At 31.6% G+C, this 23205-nt stretch overlaps 1 protein-coding gene across 1 annotated transcript; it reads left to right on the forward strand.

Annotated features, from left to right (window-relative positions):
- The first annotated feature begins 4002 nt into the window (after positions 1 to 4002).
- LOC132737842 (diacylglycerol lipase-beta-like) lies at positions 4003 to 19677 on the forward strand. The gene is made up of 12 exons (XM_060725196.1): positions 4003 to 4134; positions 4506 to 4596; positions 4987 to 5114; positions 8668 to 8853; positions 10331 to 10460; positions 11442 to 11525; positions 12146 to 12301; positions 13248 to 13375; positions 13813 to 13954; positions 15601 to 15747; positions 16530 to 16624; positions 17327 to 19677. The coding sequence occupies exons 2-12, from the start codon at positions 4516 to 4518 to the stop codon at positions 17535 to 17537; spliced, it is 1488 nt and encodes a 495-aa protein (XP_060581179.1). The 5' UTR covers positions 4003 to 4134; positions 4506 to 4515; the 3' UTR covers positions 17538 to 19677.
- The last annotated feature ends 3528 nt before the right edge of the window (positions 19678 to 23205 follow it).

The following is a 23205-nucleotide window of genomic DNA, read 5'->3' on the forward strand; positions in this document are numbered from 1 at the left end:
ATAATGCTAGCTGCTATATAAAAGGCTATATAAAAGACTCCAGCAGAAAATTATTACCAGTATTGTATGTAACAACATTTCAGCGGATTTAGCGGAATTATCAATAATTATCAGCAAAAGTGTAAATTGTACAAACTGTTTGTATACTTTATATGTCATAAATATCGAATTTATCTTAAGTTTTACTGTAACAATAAAAGATCGGGTAAAACCTGATAAACGTGAGAAAAAAATGCGTTAGTGTTAAAGAACGCGGTTTAAACATACAGAGGTCTAGCATGTATTGATAATGTTATGTACTTCTTTAGTATACAACTTTAAATACCTATATAGAACATAAATAATACACTTAAGCTTATTCGGAAATTATCCTTCAAATAGAGTGAACGAGTGATCTTATTAGCACGAACGTTTTAATATGAATAAGATTTAACTTACTATAATAAAAATAAATATGCCACAGTTAGTGTTGTTTAAACGTAGTTGGAACGTTGGAAGTGATGATTTTGTATTTTCTGGTGTTGTGGACTGTATATTAAGGATAGCTTGGTAAGTATTTGAGCCGCGTCACGACAAAACCAACATAATGCGTTTGCGACCAGCATGGATCCAGACCAGCCTGCGCATCAGGATCCATGCTGTTCGCTTACAAACCCTATAACAAGTAGAGAAACTGACAGCGAACAGCATGGATCCTGATCAGATTGCGCGGATGGACTGGATCCATGCTGGTCGCAAACCCATGATGTTGGTTTTGTTATGGCGCGGCTCATTTCGTTTTTATGTTAGTAGGATATATTTTAAGGATTATTTACGTAACATACGGAAGGAAGTGTAACTGTGTCATATTAAATGTATACACTGATTAAGGTCAAACAGCGTTGAGTGCTTGTTTACTTTAGATTACTGAATGAAATTTGCAAATTGCTTACCGCTAAATAAAAGAGAAATTTAGTCGAACATGTAAAGTAAATGCAATATCGATCTTAGAAGAAGACCTCTGTAAAACGTCATATTTTTTGCTTTTTTACAGATATTAATCATCAGAAAAAAATGTTATCTTTTCATTATACCAGGAAGTGTTATAAAGCACATTTTAAAAAATATATTTAGAATATTTAAATTAATGCAATATTATCTTTTCTTTCGTGGTCCACTTATTCATGTATACGCTGTATTCAATATACAAGAATGGGTTCATTTTCTCGACCTTATTAATTTTACTTTCCTATTAATTCTTCTTGCAAGTTTATTCCTCATTACTGTTGCATATTTTATATTATATAAATTCACATTCATTTAGTTTCCCCAATTAAACCATTTAATGTGATTCAATTAGTGTCGAAATTTACAAGCATAGAGGTAAAACGTTTATGAGCCTTCCCATGGCTAAGGAAAACTTTTATTATAACGTTACAGGTAATTTACTTAAAACTTTAAAGGAATGACGTGTCTGGTCAAATTAATCTTCGCCTTAAGGAAACACATTGATGGGTGTCATTATTTATCAATGCTTGAAAGGAAATACCATCACCTGGGTGTATGGTGAAAATTTATGGTTATCTTGAACCACCAGTCCGTAACTATATATTAGTGTTATCATTTGTGTATTGTTGAGTGGAAAACAAAACCATTTTCTCGAAATATAAGACACTTACAATGAGGAAAAAGTTTGTTTCTCTGCTTCAAGATGTTGTTTCGTTAAAAAAAACTTGTTATTTATTCTGTCATGGGTCAAGGACGTCAAAGATTTATTTATATGAGCATAACACAGAATAAGGACACTAGTGAATGTAAAATTGTAAAAGAGAAATTTAGAGAAAAAAGTTTATATCTTTTTACTATGTATATATGTAAATGATTTTACAAATATCGGTCCGTTAGATGAAGTAGACATAAAACAATCATTGTCAATTTTCATCTAAAGATATCACGTTCAATTATGCTAATTACATCATTCATGAACATATGAACAGTCTGATGGCTGTATTATTTAGCTAGGAAATGGGCCTTACTCGTAGAATATATTTAACTTAATTATGTCAGTATTAAACATGTCGTTGGTCGCTTGTATTTTCAAATGTATGCAAATTTATGTAAATTTCATCTAAAAAAACAACAACAAAAAAAACCCAAATAGCTAAGTATCGAATAATAAATTTCAAATTAAATCAAACCCTCGATGACGTGTTTGTAATTCATAAGCAGTGTATAGAATTCATTGTTGAATCATCAGACTCATGTTAATAATATTTGAATAGATATTTTACCAAACCCTCTATTTCAAACCAGGTAAATTCATTCTTTTACATGACTGTGGTAAATTATTGATAGACCTGAGGATTAAAAATATAATATTATAAACCGTTCAAAATGAAATAACATGATGTTACAGTAGGTCTATATATATATACAGGGGTTTGAATACAAAAAAACCTACACTTATTAAACTACATAAAACGTTAAGAGTATTTTAATATTATCATGTACAGGAGACAATCAGATACGTTTTTAATGTTGTTTTGAATATAAATATCATGCTGCTTTTGTTTTATCATAGTCATTAATATATTGGAGAAAACATTACTCTATTTTCAAAACAATATTTTCTGGTGAACATTGCAAGTTGAGATTAATTTCATTTCCTGTAACCTTTAGTAAATATACCTCTCGTAAAGAGAAAAATGGAACAACGAGAACAAAATGTGTTGTAGTTGTTGTTGTAGTTTTTCTGTTTCTCCAGTAAATATTTTAGGTCAGTACCCCCACTACACGGCAAATAGGTTAAACGAGATGTGAAAAAAAATGTTATCTTTGATCAGCCGGGATCACAGTTTTCATACTTTCGGATAGTTTTTCTCTGTTTCTATGCAACGAATTAATCTATAGCCAGCTCGAGGCGATTTGAAGTGTTGTATTAAATTCTGCTTACTTGAACTACTCTCTTTATAATAATGAATAATTGGTCGTTTTAAATGCCAGCGTTCTATTTCACGATATTAATAACTTTTAAAATCTCATGCAATCATATACTTATGTGTACACGTACTTACTAGCGACTCACAATGTAATTATGTACATTTGGCATTCTGATATTAGGTTTGAAACAAATTTCCTTTTTTTTTGTATAACATTTTTTTTGAAAAAGTAAAATTGAAGGTCACAAAGGCGTCAGAGTCCCTTTAAATTAAAAAAACAAGAGTTGATTAATTTTTTTCTCTTTCGAAAACGTTTTTAAAATTCCCATTGGTTTATTGTTTTAAAAAATTTATTATTTTCTTATATAATATTTATTTTTAAAGATTAAAACTCCCAAATGTCTTAAAAGGACTCAGTAAATTTACTAAACCCTTTTTTTATTTTAAAAAAAATATAAATTAAACAGTGACCCAAATTTCAATCTTGGGTGACCATGAAAGATTCACCCGGGGGTGCCCCTGATTTGGTTTCACTGGTTTACGTGCGTAAAAAAAATTGAAAAAAGAAGGGTAAGGGTTAAAAATAAATTTTCAATTTTAAATTTTTGAAATTATTTGAATCATTGGCTCTGTAAAAAACTGTTTCAATTTAGGGGAGGTTAATAACTTTTGGGTTTACTAATTTGGTTTGGGTATTTTTTTTTTTTTTTCTTGCAGTTTTGTTGGTCTGTCATGTATTTGTTAATTTAAAGAATTGGTGAGATGCAGTTAAAAGGGTTTTTTTCTTTGTGTTTTTTTTTAAAATTTGGGTTTTTGTTTTTCTTGCTGAACCGCCCTACTTGGTCAGTAAAAGTTTACAATAGTATGCAGGGAAAATCGAGAAAGCGGGAAAAAAGAGGGAAATTTTAATTTTTTTTATATTTCGACTGGTTGTGTTTTCCCCAAATTGTCCCGGAAAAGCGGGTTTGGGGAAAATTTTGGGGTTCCCTACTGCAAAAAACTGTCATAAAAATAAGTAAAATAATTTGGGTTAAAAAGGAAAAAAAATGGGGGGGGTTTTGGTTGGGTTTTTTCTAAATTTTTTTTTTGTAATAACAGGTATTATAATATACAATCTATATACGGGTAAAAATAAGAAACGGACAAGAACGGCGCTGCGGAGTTTCCGAAGAGGTTCCAGACGACCCTTTTCACAGACCAAACAGTGGGAAAAACGGTTTGTATTCATTGTCGTAAACTGGGATACCACTAGTTATAATAAACAAAATGTAATACATTAGTAGTGTACAGCATTTTAAAAATGACCACGGTTTTCTATATTATTATTATTATTATTATTATTATTATTATTATTATACACCGCGTCCTTTTTATATCTATAGCATCTAGGTATGTAAATTTTAGGGTAGTATGTTTCCGACAATAAAGTCGGCAAAATTTCTAACAATTTTGTATATACAACTGTTTAAACCTGGGGCAAATGTAATGCAAATGTAAATCATATATATCAGAACAATCTTTTTATCGTTAACCTGTGGTAAATGTAAAAATTGTTTTACACGATGCTGTTTTATTTTTCCTGACCAGGTGTAAGTGTATGTTTATATGTGCGGGAGGGGATGATAGAAGCACCAGTGTTTTCAATACCTTGGCTGAACTCAGCGCTGATTACTTTAAGGTAGGCTTAATTACATAAAGCAACACATGGCGCGGGTTTGATAAATGATCAAAGAAAGTTTATTCGATGGTTGCTGGCCAGAAATATCAAAAAATGAACAGAGACAACTCTTTTTTTTTATCTTTTTGCTTTAAAATCAGATTGAATGATGATTATGGCCGCTTACCTTAATTTCAAAATTTAAAACTCTTTTACAATTATAAAAGTATGTTTTAGTTAATAATACATAGAACCTTCCAAGACAATAACTATGTGCTTGCGGCTATCTATAAAAATATAATAAAAATAAAGTATAAAGTCATTCAATGTGTGTTTATTCCCAGTTTCTTTCTTTTTGCTTAGATTTTCCTTAATGATGATCAAAGTTGTTTTTTTATAATTTATCTACAGGGTGTAGATTTAGTGCCGACGGATGTGATCGCCGGCCTGATACTTCTCAGTCGGCAACAAGAACGTAAACGTCAACAGTTAAGAATTTATATTGCCGACGAGAAGGAAACGAAAGGGTATAGTATGGTGTTAGTAGCCAGCCAGCATGCTAGTTTTACAGAGTTGGGTTCCGCATGCTTTTTTACCATTCCTTGCTCTGCTCTTTTTCTTCTTTTCTTTTCTCTTTCTTATTGTAATTAATAAATACATTTGACCGAGATTTCCTCATAATTCCTGCTTTGTGTTTTACATGTACTAAAATGTTTAAACTACTCATAATTTAAACCAGATATGGCGTTTCAACTAAAAACAAGGAAACATAATAATCTTTTAAGTGTATAAAGCTGTTTATCTGCTGTCTATAGTTTACAATATTTTTGTTTTATTTTTTAAAAAGAATAATTGAAAAGCACCTGTGTGAAAGAAATATGTTTGAATTTTTCCTTAAGATGCACGAAATGATTGCTAAACGGTAAAACCCCTACTAAAATAACATCGTGATATTTTCTTCCGGAACATTTTAATCTGTTTACATTTTTTTTTACGAAAATCTAACATCAGATTATAGAAACAACTTAAAATGGTCGTCGAAAAAAAAATCATGAGATATAGCTTTATATTCTTCAAAGGCACAATGAGATCAAAATAGAATGTTCATTTTCGATAACTTATTTCACATATTAAGTGTAGTTTTTACATTCTAGTGTACATCTTAACATTTCCCATATAACACAACTTTTTAAATGTTCTCTTTATTTCAAATCTTAATATTCTGAAAGCTTTCATAAAATGTCTTAATTTAGACTAATTCCTATCCCTTAAATTGGTTGACTAAAAATTTTTGATATACCGTAGCAACATTTTTACATCCCTTTTTTCATTATCTAAAGTTAACAACTGCATTGTCAGTACAATATATAATATAACTTATAATTTTAGTTTTAGAAAATACACATTTCATATGGATTTATGGTAACAAAACATTTCATGGTTAATCACTTTTACTAGGTAAGACTTGGAGTATTAATTTTCAGTAAGGGTAAACTTAGGGGAAGCTATGTTTGGTATATTTTAATACAGTTTTAGCTTACTGCAGTTGTTTAACAATGTAACAGTAGGTCTGGAAATGTATACTTTGTTCGTTTACGTTTCGTTCATTTAAGAGAAATTATTTGTTAACTGGTTGATTCGGCTTTAAGTATTTTTGGAAACGGTTCTTCAAGCTTTGCTTGGTCATTGTTTTTGTTAAAGAAGTAGAATATATATCGTACTCAATAGACGCCAGTTTGTAACTATACGTAGAATATACATGTATATCACACTCAATAGAAGCCGAAATGTAACACGAAGAAGGATATATCTTGTACTTGATAGACGTCAATTCGTAACAAGAAGTAAAAAAATATCGTACCCGATAGACGCCAATTTGTAACAAGAAGTAAAACATATATCGTACTCGACAGACGCCAATATGTAACAAGAAGGAAGTAAAACATATGTCGTACTCGATAGACGGCGAATTGTAACAAGAAGTAGAGTACATATTGTACTCGATAGACGCCAATTCGTATCAATAAGTAGAATACATATCGCACTCGATAGACGCCAATTCGTAACAAGAAGTAGAACATATATCGTACCCGACAGACGCCAATATGTAACAAGAAGTATAATATATATCGTACCCGATAGACGCCAATTTGTAACAAGAAGTAAAACATATGTCGTACTCGACAGACGCCAATATGTAACAAGAAGTACAATACATGTCTAGTCGATAGACGACAATTTGTAACAAGAAGTAGAATACATATCGCACTCGATAGACGCCAATTTGTAACAATAAGTAAAAAACATATTGCACTCGATAGATGCCAATTTGTAACAATAAGTAAAACATATATCGTACTCAATAGACGCCGATATGTAACAAGAAGTAAAGTACACATCGTACACGATAGACGCCAATTTGTAACAATAAGTAGAAAATATATCGTACTCGATAGACGCCAATATGTAAGAAGAAGTAAAGTACACATCGTACTCGAGAGACGCCAATTTGTAACGATAAGTAAAACATATGTCGTACTCGATAGACGCCGATATGTTACAAGAAGAAGATCATATATCGTTCTCGATAGACGCCAATATGTAACATTAAGTAGAAAATATGTCGTACTCGATAGACGCCAATTATTAACAATAAGTAGAATTCATATCATACTTGATAGACGCCAATTTGTAACAAGAAGTAAAACATATGTCGTTCTCGATAGACGCCGATATGTAACAAGAAGTAGAACATATGTCGTACTCGATAGACGCCAATATATTACAAGCAGTAGAACATATATATCGTACTCAACAGACGCCAGTTTGTAACAAGAAGTAGAGTACATATAAACGCCAATTTGTAACAATAAGTAGAACATATATCGTACTCGATAGACGCCAATTTGTAACAAGAAGTAAAACATATATCGTACTCGATAGACGCCAATTTGTAACAAGAAGTAGAACATATGTCGTACTCGATAGACGCCAATATGTAACAAGAAGTAGAATATATGTCGTACTCGATAGACGCCAATTTGTAACAAGTAGTAGAACATATATCGTACTCGATAGACGCCGATATGTAACAAGAAGTAAAACATATATCGATGATAGACGCCAATATGTAACAAGAAGTAGAACATATATATCGTACTCAACAGACGCCAGATTGTAACAAGAAGTAGAATACATATCGCACTCGATAGACGCCAATTTATAACAAGAAGTAGAACATATATCCTATTCGATAGACGCCAATATGTAACAATAAGGAGAACATATGTCGTACTCGATGGACGCCAATGTATAAAAACAAGTAGAGTACATATCCTTCTCGATATACGCCAATTTGTAAGAAGAAGTAAAACATATATCGTACTCGATAGACGCCAATCTGTAACAAGAAGTAGGATAAATATCGTACTCGATAGACGCCAATTTTAGAACGAGGTTAAGTGTGTTGTATCAGTAATTTGCTTTCACATATACGATAAATAGAATGTTATTGAATTTGTTAGGATATTCAAAACAGATCCAAACTGTTACATTGTATAATATGGTATACAATGTATTTTATTTGATATTTTCTTATTCATTCCTTGTTATATATTTTTTCATATTTTGCAAGTTTATTCTTCATTCTTGAAATGTATTCAAGCGTTACACCCCGTGTTTTTAAATATAATAATCTGAATCATTAAAAGTAAACAGTTTTCTTTTTATCTTCTTTTGAATATTAATATTTTTCGTCATTGTAGCAAATAATATTCTTTAATTTTTAAATAAACATAATTTTTATTGCTGATAAGTAAACAAGTTGTGCATCATTTTTGATTACATGTAAATGTCTTTGTTTCATTTATTTTACAAATAATGCCGATTCTTTGACGTTTTTTTTTTAAATATTATTCTAAATAAATAAATGTATGCCTAAATAGATGATATTTACACCGCTGATCATAAGAAAACATGGAAATATCTTTGGTAAAATTCCATTGTGTTGTAGTGTTTGATTTCAATTAATTTAATGTTTTCCTAAAATGTTTTGAATAAAAAATCTAAATCAAATATTTCTGTTTGTTTTAGGCCAACAGATGACGTTGTAGATGCCCCGGATGTAATATGCGAGTGTTTACCAACGCCGAGAGATTGGATGACACTAGATAACATGAGTCACTATCTAAAATTTGCTATTGGTAGCTATGGCTGGCCCTTCTATGTAACTCTAGTCAATCCAATACTAGGGGCATGCTCCCTTATTACACAGTGCAGGTAAGCTGTCTTAACAAATGGCTGTCTATTTTTTTGAAACATCATATGTTAAGTCAGTCCTCTGGTATGTCTCAAAGTCGGTACATTTCGGCTTTTTGGCTCTAAAGTGCGGTAACTTTCGATTAATTTTGTTCTTGTTTTTAGTGGGTTTTTTTCTTCAGTCGAGTCATCCCAGGTATTAAAGATTTGATTCGTATCTGCCTTCGCTGTAATATGTTTCATTCTGCTTTTGTAGTTCTCTCCACCTGTCTGACATTGACTGATAAAATCGGATATATTTGATCGATATCAATAAGCTCCTTATAAGTAACCATTGCTTATTTTACCTGTTTCACCCAGCAAATTATTTAAAAAAGTGAACAACTACAAATATTTATAAGTTCTTTAAATAAAACTATCTCTTTACTATGTATGTCTGCCTGTTGAGTTTATGCACGTATCAAACATTTTGCCTATCATTCTTACAATAACGGGAAATCGATTTCCAATCGCACAAATCCATTTCATGAAGTTTCATATTACAATAAAATAGATACACTGTGCAGTTTTTTTATTAAATAAACTCAAATAAACTCTCTAAGCCCATAAATGACCTATCAAATATTTAATCAACATAACACACTCTTTTTTACGATGAAGATACACGTTTAATTGAATTACAAATAACATATATTGCTTTAACATAAATCGTATTCATTTAATTTGAATAAAAGGTCAAATAAGCAAATAAGGTTTTGCTTGCAATGCAGAACGGTTTCAAGAATTGTCTTTTTTATCATAATTTTAACTCATTTTAACTCTTTTTTTAACTCATCTTAGCAAAATATACACATGGTTATCTTTTGTCCGTCGTCGCCCACCTTTAACGATTTAATTTAACACAACGTCTCATCTGATATCAAACTTCACAAGAATGATCCTGTGATCCTTGGGTGGTCTTTTTTGTTTAAATGGGTTGTATAAATAGGTCACATGGTTAAAAAAGGGTTAAACATTCTTCTCTAAATCTGGCATGAAACGTCATCTTGTGGATTTCTATTAAGATCGATCAAGTTATGACCATGGGTTCAAAATCGATCCTTCGTTAGGGGAAGGGGTTTCTGGGTTGTTTTTATATGTATTTTTTAACTTGTTTTTATGTAGTTGTAAATTTACCGGACCATTTTATAATTGATACATGTACTAACAAGCAGTATTTTACATTTTATTTTGTCCCCCTGGCTAGTTTTCTTTTATTGCTGTTCTTTTCTTTTTTATTTTTTGTTGAAGTTAGCCGTTCAACTACGGCCAATTTGTGGTAGGGATATGCAGTATATTAAAGTTAAAACTTTAGATTGTTTTAAGGGTCATTACGTTTAAGAATGATGGTCTATGACTGTCAAACTTCTCTTGTCGATTTCTTTTAAATTGATGATTGGATTATTGTTCAAGAAACGAAGATAAAACAAATAATTGTGATTTTTCGCTATTGTTTCAGTTGTTTTTCATGTCGGGACGATCAGGGTTCTGTCTACATGGATAATTGTTGTATGTGTAATACAGCTGCTTTCAAGAAAACCACAGGTCTACATCATGACGATATTGTCTACGCTTGCTTTAAAAATGAGGTATGCTTTATAATTGGCTTTGTTTTTAGGGGTAACTTGAGGTTTAGGTAATCTGGCGATTAAACATTTACTTATGAAGAAAACACCTTCGTGCATTATTTCTGGAACGCGCAAAGTTACAAAACAAACGGCCTATAGTAAGTTAGCTGAGCATAAAATAATTTGTCCAATGCAAGTATTAATGCACGCAACCGTAACCATTTGACCACAGGGACGTCATAGTTATGTAACGAAAACAAATGCATGTGTTCCGAAATCAATTTCTAGCTTTTTATCTGATGTCGAAATGCAAGAATTGGTTTGATGCCTATGCCGATAAGTACATTCATTCATTCGTTGATTATTTCTGAAACTGTTACTTAAACAAATTGAAAGTTTGTACCACTTTAATCGATAATTTAATTTCACGATGAATTACATGTACTCAAGAGATTAATAATGTCTGGAATTTGCAATAATGATCTTTTATAGATAACGTATAATGCAAAACAATTTTTACTATTCTGGTACTATTTTATAGTAAATAATAATAATATTTTATTATATATAATAAAGTAAATTTTAATTTTTACACATAGATATTCTCAGCATTTTCATCCTAGTGATGAAAAATCACATTATCGGTTACTTATAAACATGTCTTTGTATACAGCATTTTTTAAATAGATCTGCTGTATATTCTACTAAAATTTCCAAATCGAGCACACCATACTTTAGAAACCAGACATCATATACTTGTTCTCAACCAGCTGAATTCCTTAAATGGACTTGTCCAGATTCTATTTTTTTTAACTGTCCATTTTCAATTTTGGGGATATCAGGAAAAAAAATGATGTTAATCCTGGTCATACTGCATAGATATAAGGCTTGTGTGGCTCAATATGGCGATTAGAGGCAAATGTTAATCAGTTTTGGTTCCAGGGTAGTATATAGGTTGTTAAAAAAATGCAACACTTACCATACTTGTAACTTTATTTTTAGATTTACGAACTTCCATTCTATGTGGTGATAGACAGAGAATCAAATTCGGTTGTTGTTGCCATTAGAGGGACACTTTCTTTACAGGTAAACTTCATGTTGCATATTATATAAGTTATACATGAAACATATATATTTTTTTCATATACAGTCAAACTTTCATATAATGGCCACTCATGGAAAATGAAAAAAAAACAACTTAGAAGTGTACACGCAATATGTCACAAAACTATTGTTCTGTATTGTAATTATTCTAATAAGACACTTACAAGATGGCAGGTTTTGTGTGGTCTTTATACGGAGGTGGATTTTAAGAGCACAAAGTTGACTGATATATACTTCATATCAGCATGAAATAAAAGTAACTGGTTGTCAAATCCGTGTTCTATTTATTATTGTTATACATTTTGTAAAATATATCAACCTTAGAAGCTAACTTGATATCTAAGAGCATCTGAAGATGGAATATTTAACACCTATATAATACACTAAACTATAATATGCAGAATTTATAACGATAAAGTAGAAAAAAAAATATATATTTGTTGTCGTTTTTTTTATTTTGTTTGTTGTTTTTTTTATATATTTTTTTCATTATAAAATGTGTATGATAAATGAATGTTTTAAATAGTAAACGTTCAAAGGTATATTTTCTAACCATAAAATAATATATTTCTATCATATATAAGATTTGTTTTATTTTCCAGGATGTCATTACAGACTTGGTGATAGAACGTGGCGACCTTGACATTACTGGGGACCTCTGCGCATGCGCACACAATGGTATCCTACAAAGTGCAAACTACATAAAGCAAATCTTAGAAGAGAAAAATATTCTTAAAAAAGCTTTTTCATTAGCAGAAGTAAGTGCTGAATTCATAAATATTCTATTATAATGTTAATAGTTATGCCAACTTATAATCTTTTACCAGATGTAATACAGACAGAGTGGGAAATAAACTCTGTTTTCAGTATATTTTTTATTTCCAAAGAAGAATGATGCATTATATGTCATAAAACAAACACTCAGTGTGTTTATAGTCAGCATTTATAGCCTGTTGGGAGTATTTTAACGTCTTACTCTGACATATATGCAGAGGAACAGAGATTTATATCTAATGAAAACACATATTGGTGCAATTTTAACATCTTAGACTTTCATAATTATTGTTTTTATATTGACATATATTGTACCATTTCCAGCTTCAGAAATTTATCATACTTTTCAAGCTTAATGATTTTATTGCTTCTTTACATGCACTATTGCGGTACACACAACTCTTATAAGCTTTAAAGTGTTCTATACGTTTTCAACGGGGTGCTTCATATATTTTGAATATTCGAAAGTTTAAGTGTTTTATTTAAGACACTCCAATGAGGTACAAAAGTCTTAAACATTAAATTTGAATGTTTTGCATACATCATCTTGGACACTTAGAACAGAAAGATGTGTAAAAGAAAGAAAGAAAAGAAATATACTCAGAAATACATTGATTTTTTTATGCTATTCATAGGTCTATTTGAATGAAAAGTGTTTCAATTTTTGGTCATTTTTCTCAAGAGAAATAATTATTCTGGAAAAAAACAGAGTGAGCGAATGACTTGAAATTTTGGACATAATTTATTGGCATTGACCTACATCAAATGAAACATTAATCTCGAAAGGATATTTCCATTCCCGTCATGTCAAAAAAAACAACACCTCAGTGGAGTCTTTTTTGTGTATATGTATTAATACAAAAAATGCCTATGCTTGTATTTTCTACAAAATTGATGATGACAATAATTTGATATTATTTGAAAATATAGGGTGCTGATCTAGTTATTACTGGACACAGTCTTGGAGCCGGCGCGGCAGCTTTGTTGGCCATTCTTTTAAAACCATCATATCCAAAATTAAAATGTTTTGCATTTTCACCACCGGGAGAATTAGTCAGGTAAATTAAGATCTTTCTGTTTCTAAATGTATATCTAAACCTGAAAAATAATGCATTGATTGCTGGTACCCCAGTGCCCGCTTGTTCCGTATAGGCGGTTTTCAGTCAGACACGTATTCGTTGAATGGTCTTATATCATCCTTATAGGGAAATACAACGTTAAACTAAAAATAGATAATTTTGATTTTGCTAAGATATGTATGGTTAATCTTTAAGATCTTAAATATCTCTATTTTCTCAGAGATTAATATGTTTACAAATACTAAGCGTTGGTATACATCTAAATGTTACTTCTTTAACTCAGATTTTGTATGATTTTAGTGTGTGAATGTCAAACATTTTTATTTAGAATGTTAAAAAACACACATTTATTTTGTTTCTTTTAAGAGCTACAGTATATCAGATCCATATAAATTTTACGGTTTTTTTCTTTTCAGTCCTACAGTTTCAAAATATGCAGAAGATATTGTATGTTCAGTCGTTCTTGGTGATGATATTATTTCTAGACAAGGCATGCTGATGATGGACGATCTTAAAATCAATATATTAAAAGCTATACATCAAACTAGATTACCAAAGGTAATTAAATATTTATCTTAATTTACATTATATCTTCAAATGAATGACTGACTGCTCTTTTATAAACAAATATTATGCTTTTTACAACTCGTTAAACTGTATTTTGTAAAAAAAGTCATACATGTATAATATTTTGATTATCGTACATTTTTTTATTATCGACAAAGCTTAATTCCATTTTCTAGGCCACAAATGTTTGAATTTGTAGAATGTTTGGTATCTATGACTGAAATATCGATATCATTGTTTCAGTTTATTTAACAATGTAGCAAACATTTAAATAGGCATAAAGTATATGCATGCATATGCATGTGCTAATGTATGACAAATGTGCAAATTCAGTGAAAAAAATCATTGCAATAAAATATTTTGTACTGACACTCAAATCCATCTTCGTTCTTTACAATGATGCTATTTCAACCAGATATATTACAGTGACATCGTTCTTCGTATAGAGAAACGCTATATAATGACAATTATTATATTTATAATACACTAATGTAATATAGAGCCTTTGTAATGTAATAATTGCACGCCTGTGTCAGCAACAATTTCAGCTTATCAGTACAGTTTATCTATGGATTAAGTATAGTTCTATAACTTGTATTGAATTATAGTCAATCTAACGTACAACTGATACTGTGACAGTCAATTTATTCAATTTAAGCACACTATTACCACTATGTTATCAAATTAGTAAAGGATATTATTAAGCTGGAGATGAATGTCTATCATTTCGCAAAAGATGAAAGGAAGTCTCATTTCCTAGTTATACCAATATCATTATATATATCATATTACTTGATTTTACAGTAATATACGATCAAATATAATCAACATTCGCCTTTTAAATTGATTGAGTAGGAACTCTTTCTTCAAAATTTTCATTTTATTTTTTTTTTTTGATATGTGTACATAAAACTTTTTAAATAAAAACATGTTTAAATTGTATGTGTTAGTATAATGAAAGTGCGACAGTGTACAGAAAGGGATATTTATTAGACATAGAACTATATTTTGAAACTTTTCTGTCCCAGACAAATATCAGAAGCTTCTTAAGAACACTTTATAAAACAGGTTACAGGCGGAGATAAAAGTTATTGTTTGCGTTAAAGTCTAACTTTATTTAATTTACAGATGATTTTTGCAATAAATTTATTTTATAGTTACCCTGCTGACGGTAAATAACGAAATTACTAAATAAAGGATTTGACAGAATTAAAATCCGTATAATATACATGTACGAGTGTGAATCAGGATGACATCGCTGATGTAATATCAACTGGCTGGCTGAATAATTTAAGGAATTATATAGTAAATGGTTATTATAAGAGTTTCTTAATCTAATATACTCATATTTGGCCCTCGTGAATTTTACGAGAACGCACCACATTGCGGTTCAACGTTTAATGAGATCCTGGCCTAGCACAAAACGCAAGGGTCACATACAAGGTCTAGATCAATATATTCCTATGATGAAAATATATATAAAAATACTAGTGGTGGAAAATCACCTTCTTGCTCAGTAGGCCGTCTAAGGATTCTATTCCGAACCGTTGCCAATCACGGTAAAGAGTGATCGATGTACTTTTTATAACAAACACCTATAGAAATAGAATTTTTTATCAATATTTTTTTTCTGTCAGTATAAGATATTTGCAAGCGGTTGTTGGCGGATGTGTTGTGGCAGAGCAGGGACTTTGGAAGAGAATATCAAATATGCTCATGTAGATGAAGACCCTAAAAATGAAAATGGAGGAAGCACATATAATGTTAACAGATGTAGTTTAGAAGTAAGTATCAAATGATCAAGGTTTTTACAACCAAAACTTATATTTGTAATCTAACGGCATATACAATGTAATGGTTTATCAAGTGATTTATAAAATGCCTTTCTCGAAGCAATATCGTTATACAGATAATAGTCTATGCCTTTCTATGTGAGAGGTTACTGGTCCTTATCAAGTAGCTTGAGATTTTAGGGACTCCTCTTAAGGCTTTCAGACTTAACAGGATTGGACATATTCTTTTTGAAATGAGTGTACCGTTTTATGTATCTCTTGGCCAATATCTTGTATGCAAATTTCAGATCGTCCGCTTGCCTCTATTTCCCCTGATTAATCAATCATTCTTATCGTGCAAAATGAACTAAAATTAAAGAGTGTGCTTTTAACTCAAATAAGGCTAAGAAAATGCACAAAAATAATTTAATTTTGGATTATTTCTTATTATCCGTTGCATATTTTTCTGTTTAAGTGCCCCAGTTGATTTATGTAAAAATCAAGTTTTATTTGTAAGTCTTTTGGACATAAGCGGAAGTCCTTTAAAGAAATACATTCATTTGAAATTGAAGACATTTAATTCACATTTTTGCATATGTATTTCACAAAAAAAAAACATTGAGAATAAGAATCCATGCTCAAAAGTGTCCATTTATTTTAAAAGCTTCTATGTGTATTAAGAAAACAAGTGACTTGAGTTTGGTAAAGTTTTAAAATTGTTGCGTCCAAGCAGAGCTAGTTTATATGTAGCTTTCTACCACATTTATTTTACCTATTCCCTGATATATTTTCAGATGTCGCTTACAGAATGTATGGCGCATAGTCAACATATAAAAAGTACATATCAACCTCTTGTTCTACCTGGGCAAATTCTTCATGTTGAACAAAGGTACAATATCTTAAAATAATAACGTGTAACAAAAATCTTCTATGAAATCGAAATTTCGTGTATTTCGATATTAACAAATTAAGGCAGCTCAGATTTTTCCTATGTTTCATCTATTGAAAATAACATATAGATTTAAAATGCATTGTATTTACTTTAAGAATGTTTGAAGTTCTACATAAAGAATTCAAATATATTTTTTTCCGAATTCCGCATTAACACAATAAAAATGTATTGATTTATAAGAAATTACATGTAATCTAGAATTCGAGGGGAATTGGGCTAAAAATTGTTACAATTCTATAAATATAACGTATATCTATCAAACATATTAAGTATATGAGCCGCGCCACGACAAAACCAACATAATGGGTTTACCAGCATGGATCCAGACCATCCGCGCAGTCTGATCAGGATCCATGCTGTTCGCTTACAGACCCTATAACAAGTAAAGAAACTGATAGCGAACAACATGGATCCTGATCAGACTGCGCGGATGCGCAGGCTGGTCTGGATCCATGCTGGTCGCAAACCCATTATGTTGGTTTTGTCGTGACGCGGCTCATTTCTTATGTCCGATGTTCGGTCAATAAAACATTGTCACAAGGGGTATGATATTGTTTGTTATGCTTAAGGTACTGTCCCAGCATGTCATTGCCATAAATAAAATGCATTAAACAATGCAAAAATTGTGATATATTACAGTCATATCAGCGGTGACGAAGAGTACACAGCTGCTTGGAAGTTACCAGAAACTTTTACAGAAATTATTGTTAGTCCGGACATGTTAGCACATCATTTCCCAGACGCTTTACTAGACGCCATTGATGAATTACGAGAAAAGAAAATTCCTGTGAAACAAATCACCACGACAACAAACGGAAATAAAATAGATACACGAATAATGATTGACTAAAAATCGTAGTTGTTTGTAGCGTCAGTTGTGTATTAAATTCCGTTTTATTTTCCACTTCAGGAAAAATAACCGCCAACAGAAGTTGTCCCCTTCTTAACTGCACTTTGTCACCTTATGGCAGTAACGGGTTAACTTCTCGTATGATTTAATAGAAGTTAACCTCTTATTGCACTAAGATGACGATTTGTGCATTTCCACTGGTCAGTTTTTTGTAAGTTTTTTTTTTTGTATTTTGACACCATGCACTACTAGTCATTTAAGTATTACACTGACCCTGATGACTCGCTATTAAATGTGGTTTCAGATTATGGGTAAAATAACAATATGTGTTTTGCTGTCGCATATAATTACTTATCTCTCTTTTGTTTCAATCCTCATGCATGCATTCTTTATATTTTTTTCAGAATCTTAATTTAAAGGAATCATATAGTACAGATTTTTTAACATTTGAATTGGAATAAGTTTCTCTGTTAAAAAGGACATACAAAGCAATTATAAAAAATATGAAATATAAGCATACGACAACAGAAAAAAAGTTGTGTAACACTGGGTTTAACCCTTCTGAAAACTAAAGAGACATTATTTTTTCAGCTAAGGGTATATAGTGAGTGAACAGGTGAAAGTCAAAATAAGTTTACATTTAGCCATAATTCAATGCAATTTCATAATTTATTTTGCATGAACGATAAATAACTCACGTGGAACAAGGTAATTTCTGTAAATACCCATCGAAATTTACCTGCATATTTTAAATTATTACATTTATTATGTTTTATCCTTAACATTTTCCAGTATCAACTATTGATCAATCCCCATTAAAATAGTCAATCTATTGAAATATATAGTCAATTCAGCTCAACTAGACAATGAAAAAATAGCATAATGCCACTTCAAACGTTCGATATCTAAAACATCAACCATTTTATACTTTAAAATTTCATTTGCTTTAAATGTTTCAAGAACACATCAATTTCATTTAACGTACAACTCTACTGTAAATACATGCATATACCGTGTGTAAATGCTTCATGTATACACCTGGAAATAAGTTAAGCACACCCCGGAAATTTGAAATTGGTTGTGATTGAAATCACTGTCATGAGATGACGACTTAAATGAGTTAAGAAATAGTATTTTAGAAGTTTAGTAATCATAAACCAGTAAATTTATGAGTTTAGTTTATATTTTCGGTAAATGTTGACGATTACATAACCTTTAATGACATTATGAAGCCAAGTTTTTGATAACCGCCACGTGCCCGAATGATAGCCTCAACCCTTCTCCTTATTATACCAGTAAGGCGTCTAATGTGATTTTGAGGTAATTTTTGCCATTCTTGGTGCAGAGCTTGTTCCAGTTGTTGCAGGTGGTTCGTACCATTGCCCAAATAAAATTTAAAATTTCTGTTGTGGTCATGTCAAAACTGAGACAAAATGTCGGATGTGCTTAACTTATTTCCATGTGTATGTAAAAGTCGGTGAATAATGTAATGGAAAGAAACAAATTTGGGGATACCAGATATGATATGAAATATTGTCATAGAAAACAATAAGTGTGCTTCTTAAACCTTGCAAAAAAAGAGAATAATTTTAGTATTTTGAAATAAATGTCATTTTCTGCTATTCATGTTTGTTTCTGGACAATTTAATGATGATAAACTCCCCAATTTAATTAAGTATAAGGACAAAAATACAGTGACAGAAACGAAGCAATGACGTTTAACTTAAGCATTCTCTAGCATAATCTATCTTTTTATATAAAATCTATACATGGTAGAAAATGCCAATGGTATAATGATGCAAACACTGTTTATATAACTATAAATGTGACACCCTGACTTCATTTTTTAATGTCCGACTTATTCTAGTGTTTCAATACGCACCTTTATTATGTATGAATTTTATTTTTGCAATCATGTGATGTGTGCTAAAATTTTGGAATCAAAATGTTCTCTCATTAATTTTATCAGCGAATCAATCATTGGTCTGAATAACCGAGTGTTTGTGTTAAATGAAATCCAAGGTTGTGTTTATAGTTTAATATTCTATTGTTATAACTATTGGATATGTATTTGCAAAAAACAGACATAGACACATTCCTTTTATGTTACTTTTATTTACAAGAAATAAACTTACGATTTTACGAACATTTGTTTTCTATCAAATTCTTTTGTTTGTTTGTGTTTTGCAGCTGTTTAATTGTAGGTGAAATAATTGATCTCTACAAATTTTATGGTATGAAAGTTATATAACAAGTGTTCATAAATTCTTTAACCTTTATCCCACCTGAAACCGGAAGTAATAAGTCTTTGTCACCAGACAGACCAGCCTGCACATCCGTGAAATCTCAGCAGGATCTATGCTGTTGACTGACCAACTTTATATTTTCATCCTGATATCCCAGAAAATGACGATGCACAGTTCCAAAAATTGAAACTGGGCAAGTCCATTTAAGAAATTCAGTAAGTTAAATGTGAATAGGAATCAGTAAGAGGGCACGCACGCTAACTTGCATTTCCAGTACAGTCCATGAACATGCTCTGCAACATTTTTAATTTTGCCGTTTTATGCGTTCTTTAGGGATTCTGTTTTCTCCCCATTTCCTTATAGTGTCTTGAAGTAAAGCGCATAGCATGTGTCCAAGAGGTCGAGGACGCGGTTGTTCTCCTATTGAAACCAGTCATACAGGTCCGTCACCTGCTTATTGGATTGAAAGGAACTTGAATTCGAATATAAAGCGTTAACAATATACGAGTGCAGTAGCTATACAAAAGGTTATAATTACTAAAACACTCATGCATGAATTATAGTGTCCATCTTTATGGAACGCCAAGTTGATACAACAAACTCAAATATTTTAAGAGGTATTTAAATAATTGGAGAGTTCCGTTAAATACATTTAGTTTTAAAGGTGTGCATATGAGTTAAAAACACACACACAAAATTGTAGCACGGTTAAAATCCATTGATTAAAGACATCTACATTATAAATCTTCAATTGAATCAGATGCCTTTATGATCGTTAAAACGCGCGAGAAATTGAAAACAGAAAAATCATTGACTTCATGTACAGTTACTAGATCTATGGCTAAGAAAACCATTGAGCCAGATATACCTTAATGGGTCAGTCTTTTTATTATAAGATTTCTTTTGATCTGCCTGAAAACACACTTGGCTAGTTCATTTTTCTCCACGAAGACCAAAAGATCAATGTCATGGCTTACTGTCACGATCCAGAAACAGAATTTCAGTCCTTTTTCAAAAGGCTTTCAGTGAAAATGAAACATCGCATGAATAATAAGGATGGGAATTCATCATCATTTTAATGGAAAAAAATCGCGACTACCTGATGTCTCATTCTGACGAAGCGTAGAGTGTTGTTATATTTTGTTATATTTTTCTGTTCCTTTGGGATCACTGATTCCAGCACTTTTAAATGTTTAAAATTTAGTACCGCTCGAACCGCACAAGCCGGTGCTAGGGGGCCTGAGGGATGTTTCACTTTTTCATAATCCCTCATGTATAGACTCAGTCTAACAGGGTCTGCAATTTTCATGTAATTTTTTTGATTAATGCTTCTGTAATTTTCTTGATTAATGCTTCTGAGGGACCATTTTTTCTTCTCTTTCTTAATTGGGCTATTTAAAGATCAAGATCAAGACGTGTCAAGACGTGTCATTTTGAGCTCTGTGTTTTTTTCTGTCAAAATAGTGTTTTCTCTATAGTAAACGGAATATTTTTATACAAACAGAAAGTGTAAGGAATATATTTTTGGAATATGTACTTTTCGTGATGGAATTACTTTGGAAAAGGTGGTTTTGAAGAGATTTTTTGAAGAGATTTTTTGTCAAACAATGCAATTTTACGTTTAAAATAAATATCACCTTTACAATAGAAGGATTATTGAGTGAACAGTTGTCAATTTTCGCAGTAAGAAACTAAACGGTAGTATTATCTTATTTATCCTATTATTACTTTTAACGGTAACGAATGAACGGATGAATGGTGATAATTGTGATAATTGTGATTTATCAACTTTAAATAACGTAGAGTGTTGTGAAAACCCGTTATGACTAAGAACAGGGGCAGTAAAAAGCGCACTAAAGAAGAAGCATCACCTGGCACGACAAATGAACAACCTGACAAACGGCATAGCTGCAACATGGCCGAGAGCACTCCGACATCAGCTTCACCACCTCTTTCCGCTTCCAATCCATACAGTACGCCAACAGCAGATGGTTCTTTCATGCCGCCTCATTTACAATTTCTGAGCCCACAAAACACTTATACATACCCATACATGATGACACCATCTGGGAACCAACCGCTTACTCAAGCTACGCCTCTGGCAGAAAGTGATAAGTATTCACTGATTTTAAACAAGTTAACCAGCATTGAACATACACAAAAATCAATGGAGGCTAAACCAAATAGAAAATGATGTTAAAAATATTTCAGGAAAAGTTTCATTAGTTGAATCCAAAGTAATAGTGCTAGAAGAGAAGTATTCAGAATCTGAGAAAAAGCTTAATGATATTGAAAATAGCCGTAGATTTGACAGTGACCAAATAGAAAATATGAAAACAAGTTTTGATGAACTTTTCACGGGTATTGATTCACTTCGCTGTGACAATTCTGAACTGAAAGAAAATATAATCGATCTACAAGCGATGAGGGACAATCTATTGTTTTTTAATTTTGAAGAAGAACGCTCATTTGAGAGTCGTAAACAAGAAAATTGCTCCGAAAAAGTGCTCCAGTTCTGTGAAAACAAACTAGGTATTGATAATGCCACGTCATCGATGAAAATCGACAGGGCACATAGATTGGGTAGTTTTGAGCGCGATAAAAAAAGGCCAATTGTGGCTAAATTCAATTTTTATGGTGACAAAATGATGATAAAAAATATTGCACGTGACAAACTACAAGGCTCCAACTTCCGTGTCGCTGATCAATTGCCAAAAGTTATACAAGAGCGTCGTAAAAAACTGATTCCGTTCTTAGTAGAAGCTAAGAGGAATGGCAAACAAGCCACACTTTCATATGATACACTTTATATTGATCGTATCAAATATACACACGATCGGCCACCCCCAGGGCCGGTTCCGGAGCTTCCTCCCCGGCAGTTTCGTACAAACTTTACACGTGGTCGTACAACCAATTCGGGCGCCAGTGACCAAAATACGCCAAGTCCGCGTGAATTCAATGCACAATGGCGAGATCGTTCAGGAATCAACGGCAATAATAGGCCATCCTCAGACAGCTAGGAAGACGCTGAGAAGCAGTTGACTGTTTTATCTTGGAACGTACAAGGACTTGTTTCAAAATTAGATGATGTTGATTTTCTGAACTTGCTGAATAAATATGACATTTTATTATTAACCGAAACATGGAACGCCAAGACAACAAATATAAAAATAGACAATTATGAATGTTTTTCTTGTCCGAGACCAAAATGCAATAAGAAAGCCAAACGGGAAAGTGGCGGGGTTTTAATTTACTTTAAAAACAAATACAGTGGTTATATTGAATTGATTGACACAAATAATAAGGGTATAGTATGGTGTAAACTTAAAAGGTCTTACTTTAACTTTGATAATGACATTTTTGTTTGTTGCCTTTATGTCCCGCCTGTAGATTCAAATGTGTATAGAAATAGTAACTCCCCG

The sequence above is a fragment of the Ruditapes philippinarum genome, unplaced genomic scaffold (genome assembly GCF_026571515.1).
Source record: "Ruditapes philippinarum isolate M1 unplaced genomic scaffold, ASM2657151v2 ctg125_1_1_1_1, whole genome shotgun sequence".
NCBI lineage: Eukaryota > Metazoa > Mollusca > Bivalvia > Venerida > Veneridae > Ruditapes > Ruditapes philippinarum.

Excerpts from the sequence above, each read along its gene's own strand:
- LOC132737842 (XM_060725196.1), top strand. The coding sequence starts at position 4,516 with ATGTTTATATGTGCGGGAGGGGATGATAGAAGCACCAGTGTTTTCAAT. Across the intron at positions 4,597-4,986 it reads TCAGCGCTGATTACTTTAAG|GGTGTAGATTTAGTGCCGAC; the intron begins GTAGGCTTAATT and ends ATTTATCTACAG. Across the intron at positions 16,625-17,326 it reads ATTCTTCATGTTGAACAAAG|TCATATCAGCGGTGACGAAG; the intron begins GTACAATATCTT and ends GATATATTACAG.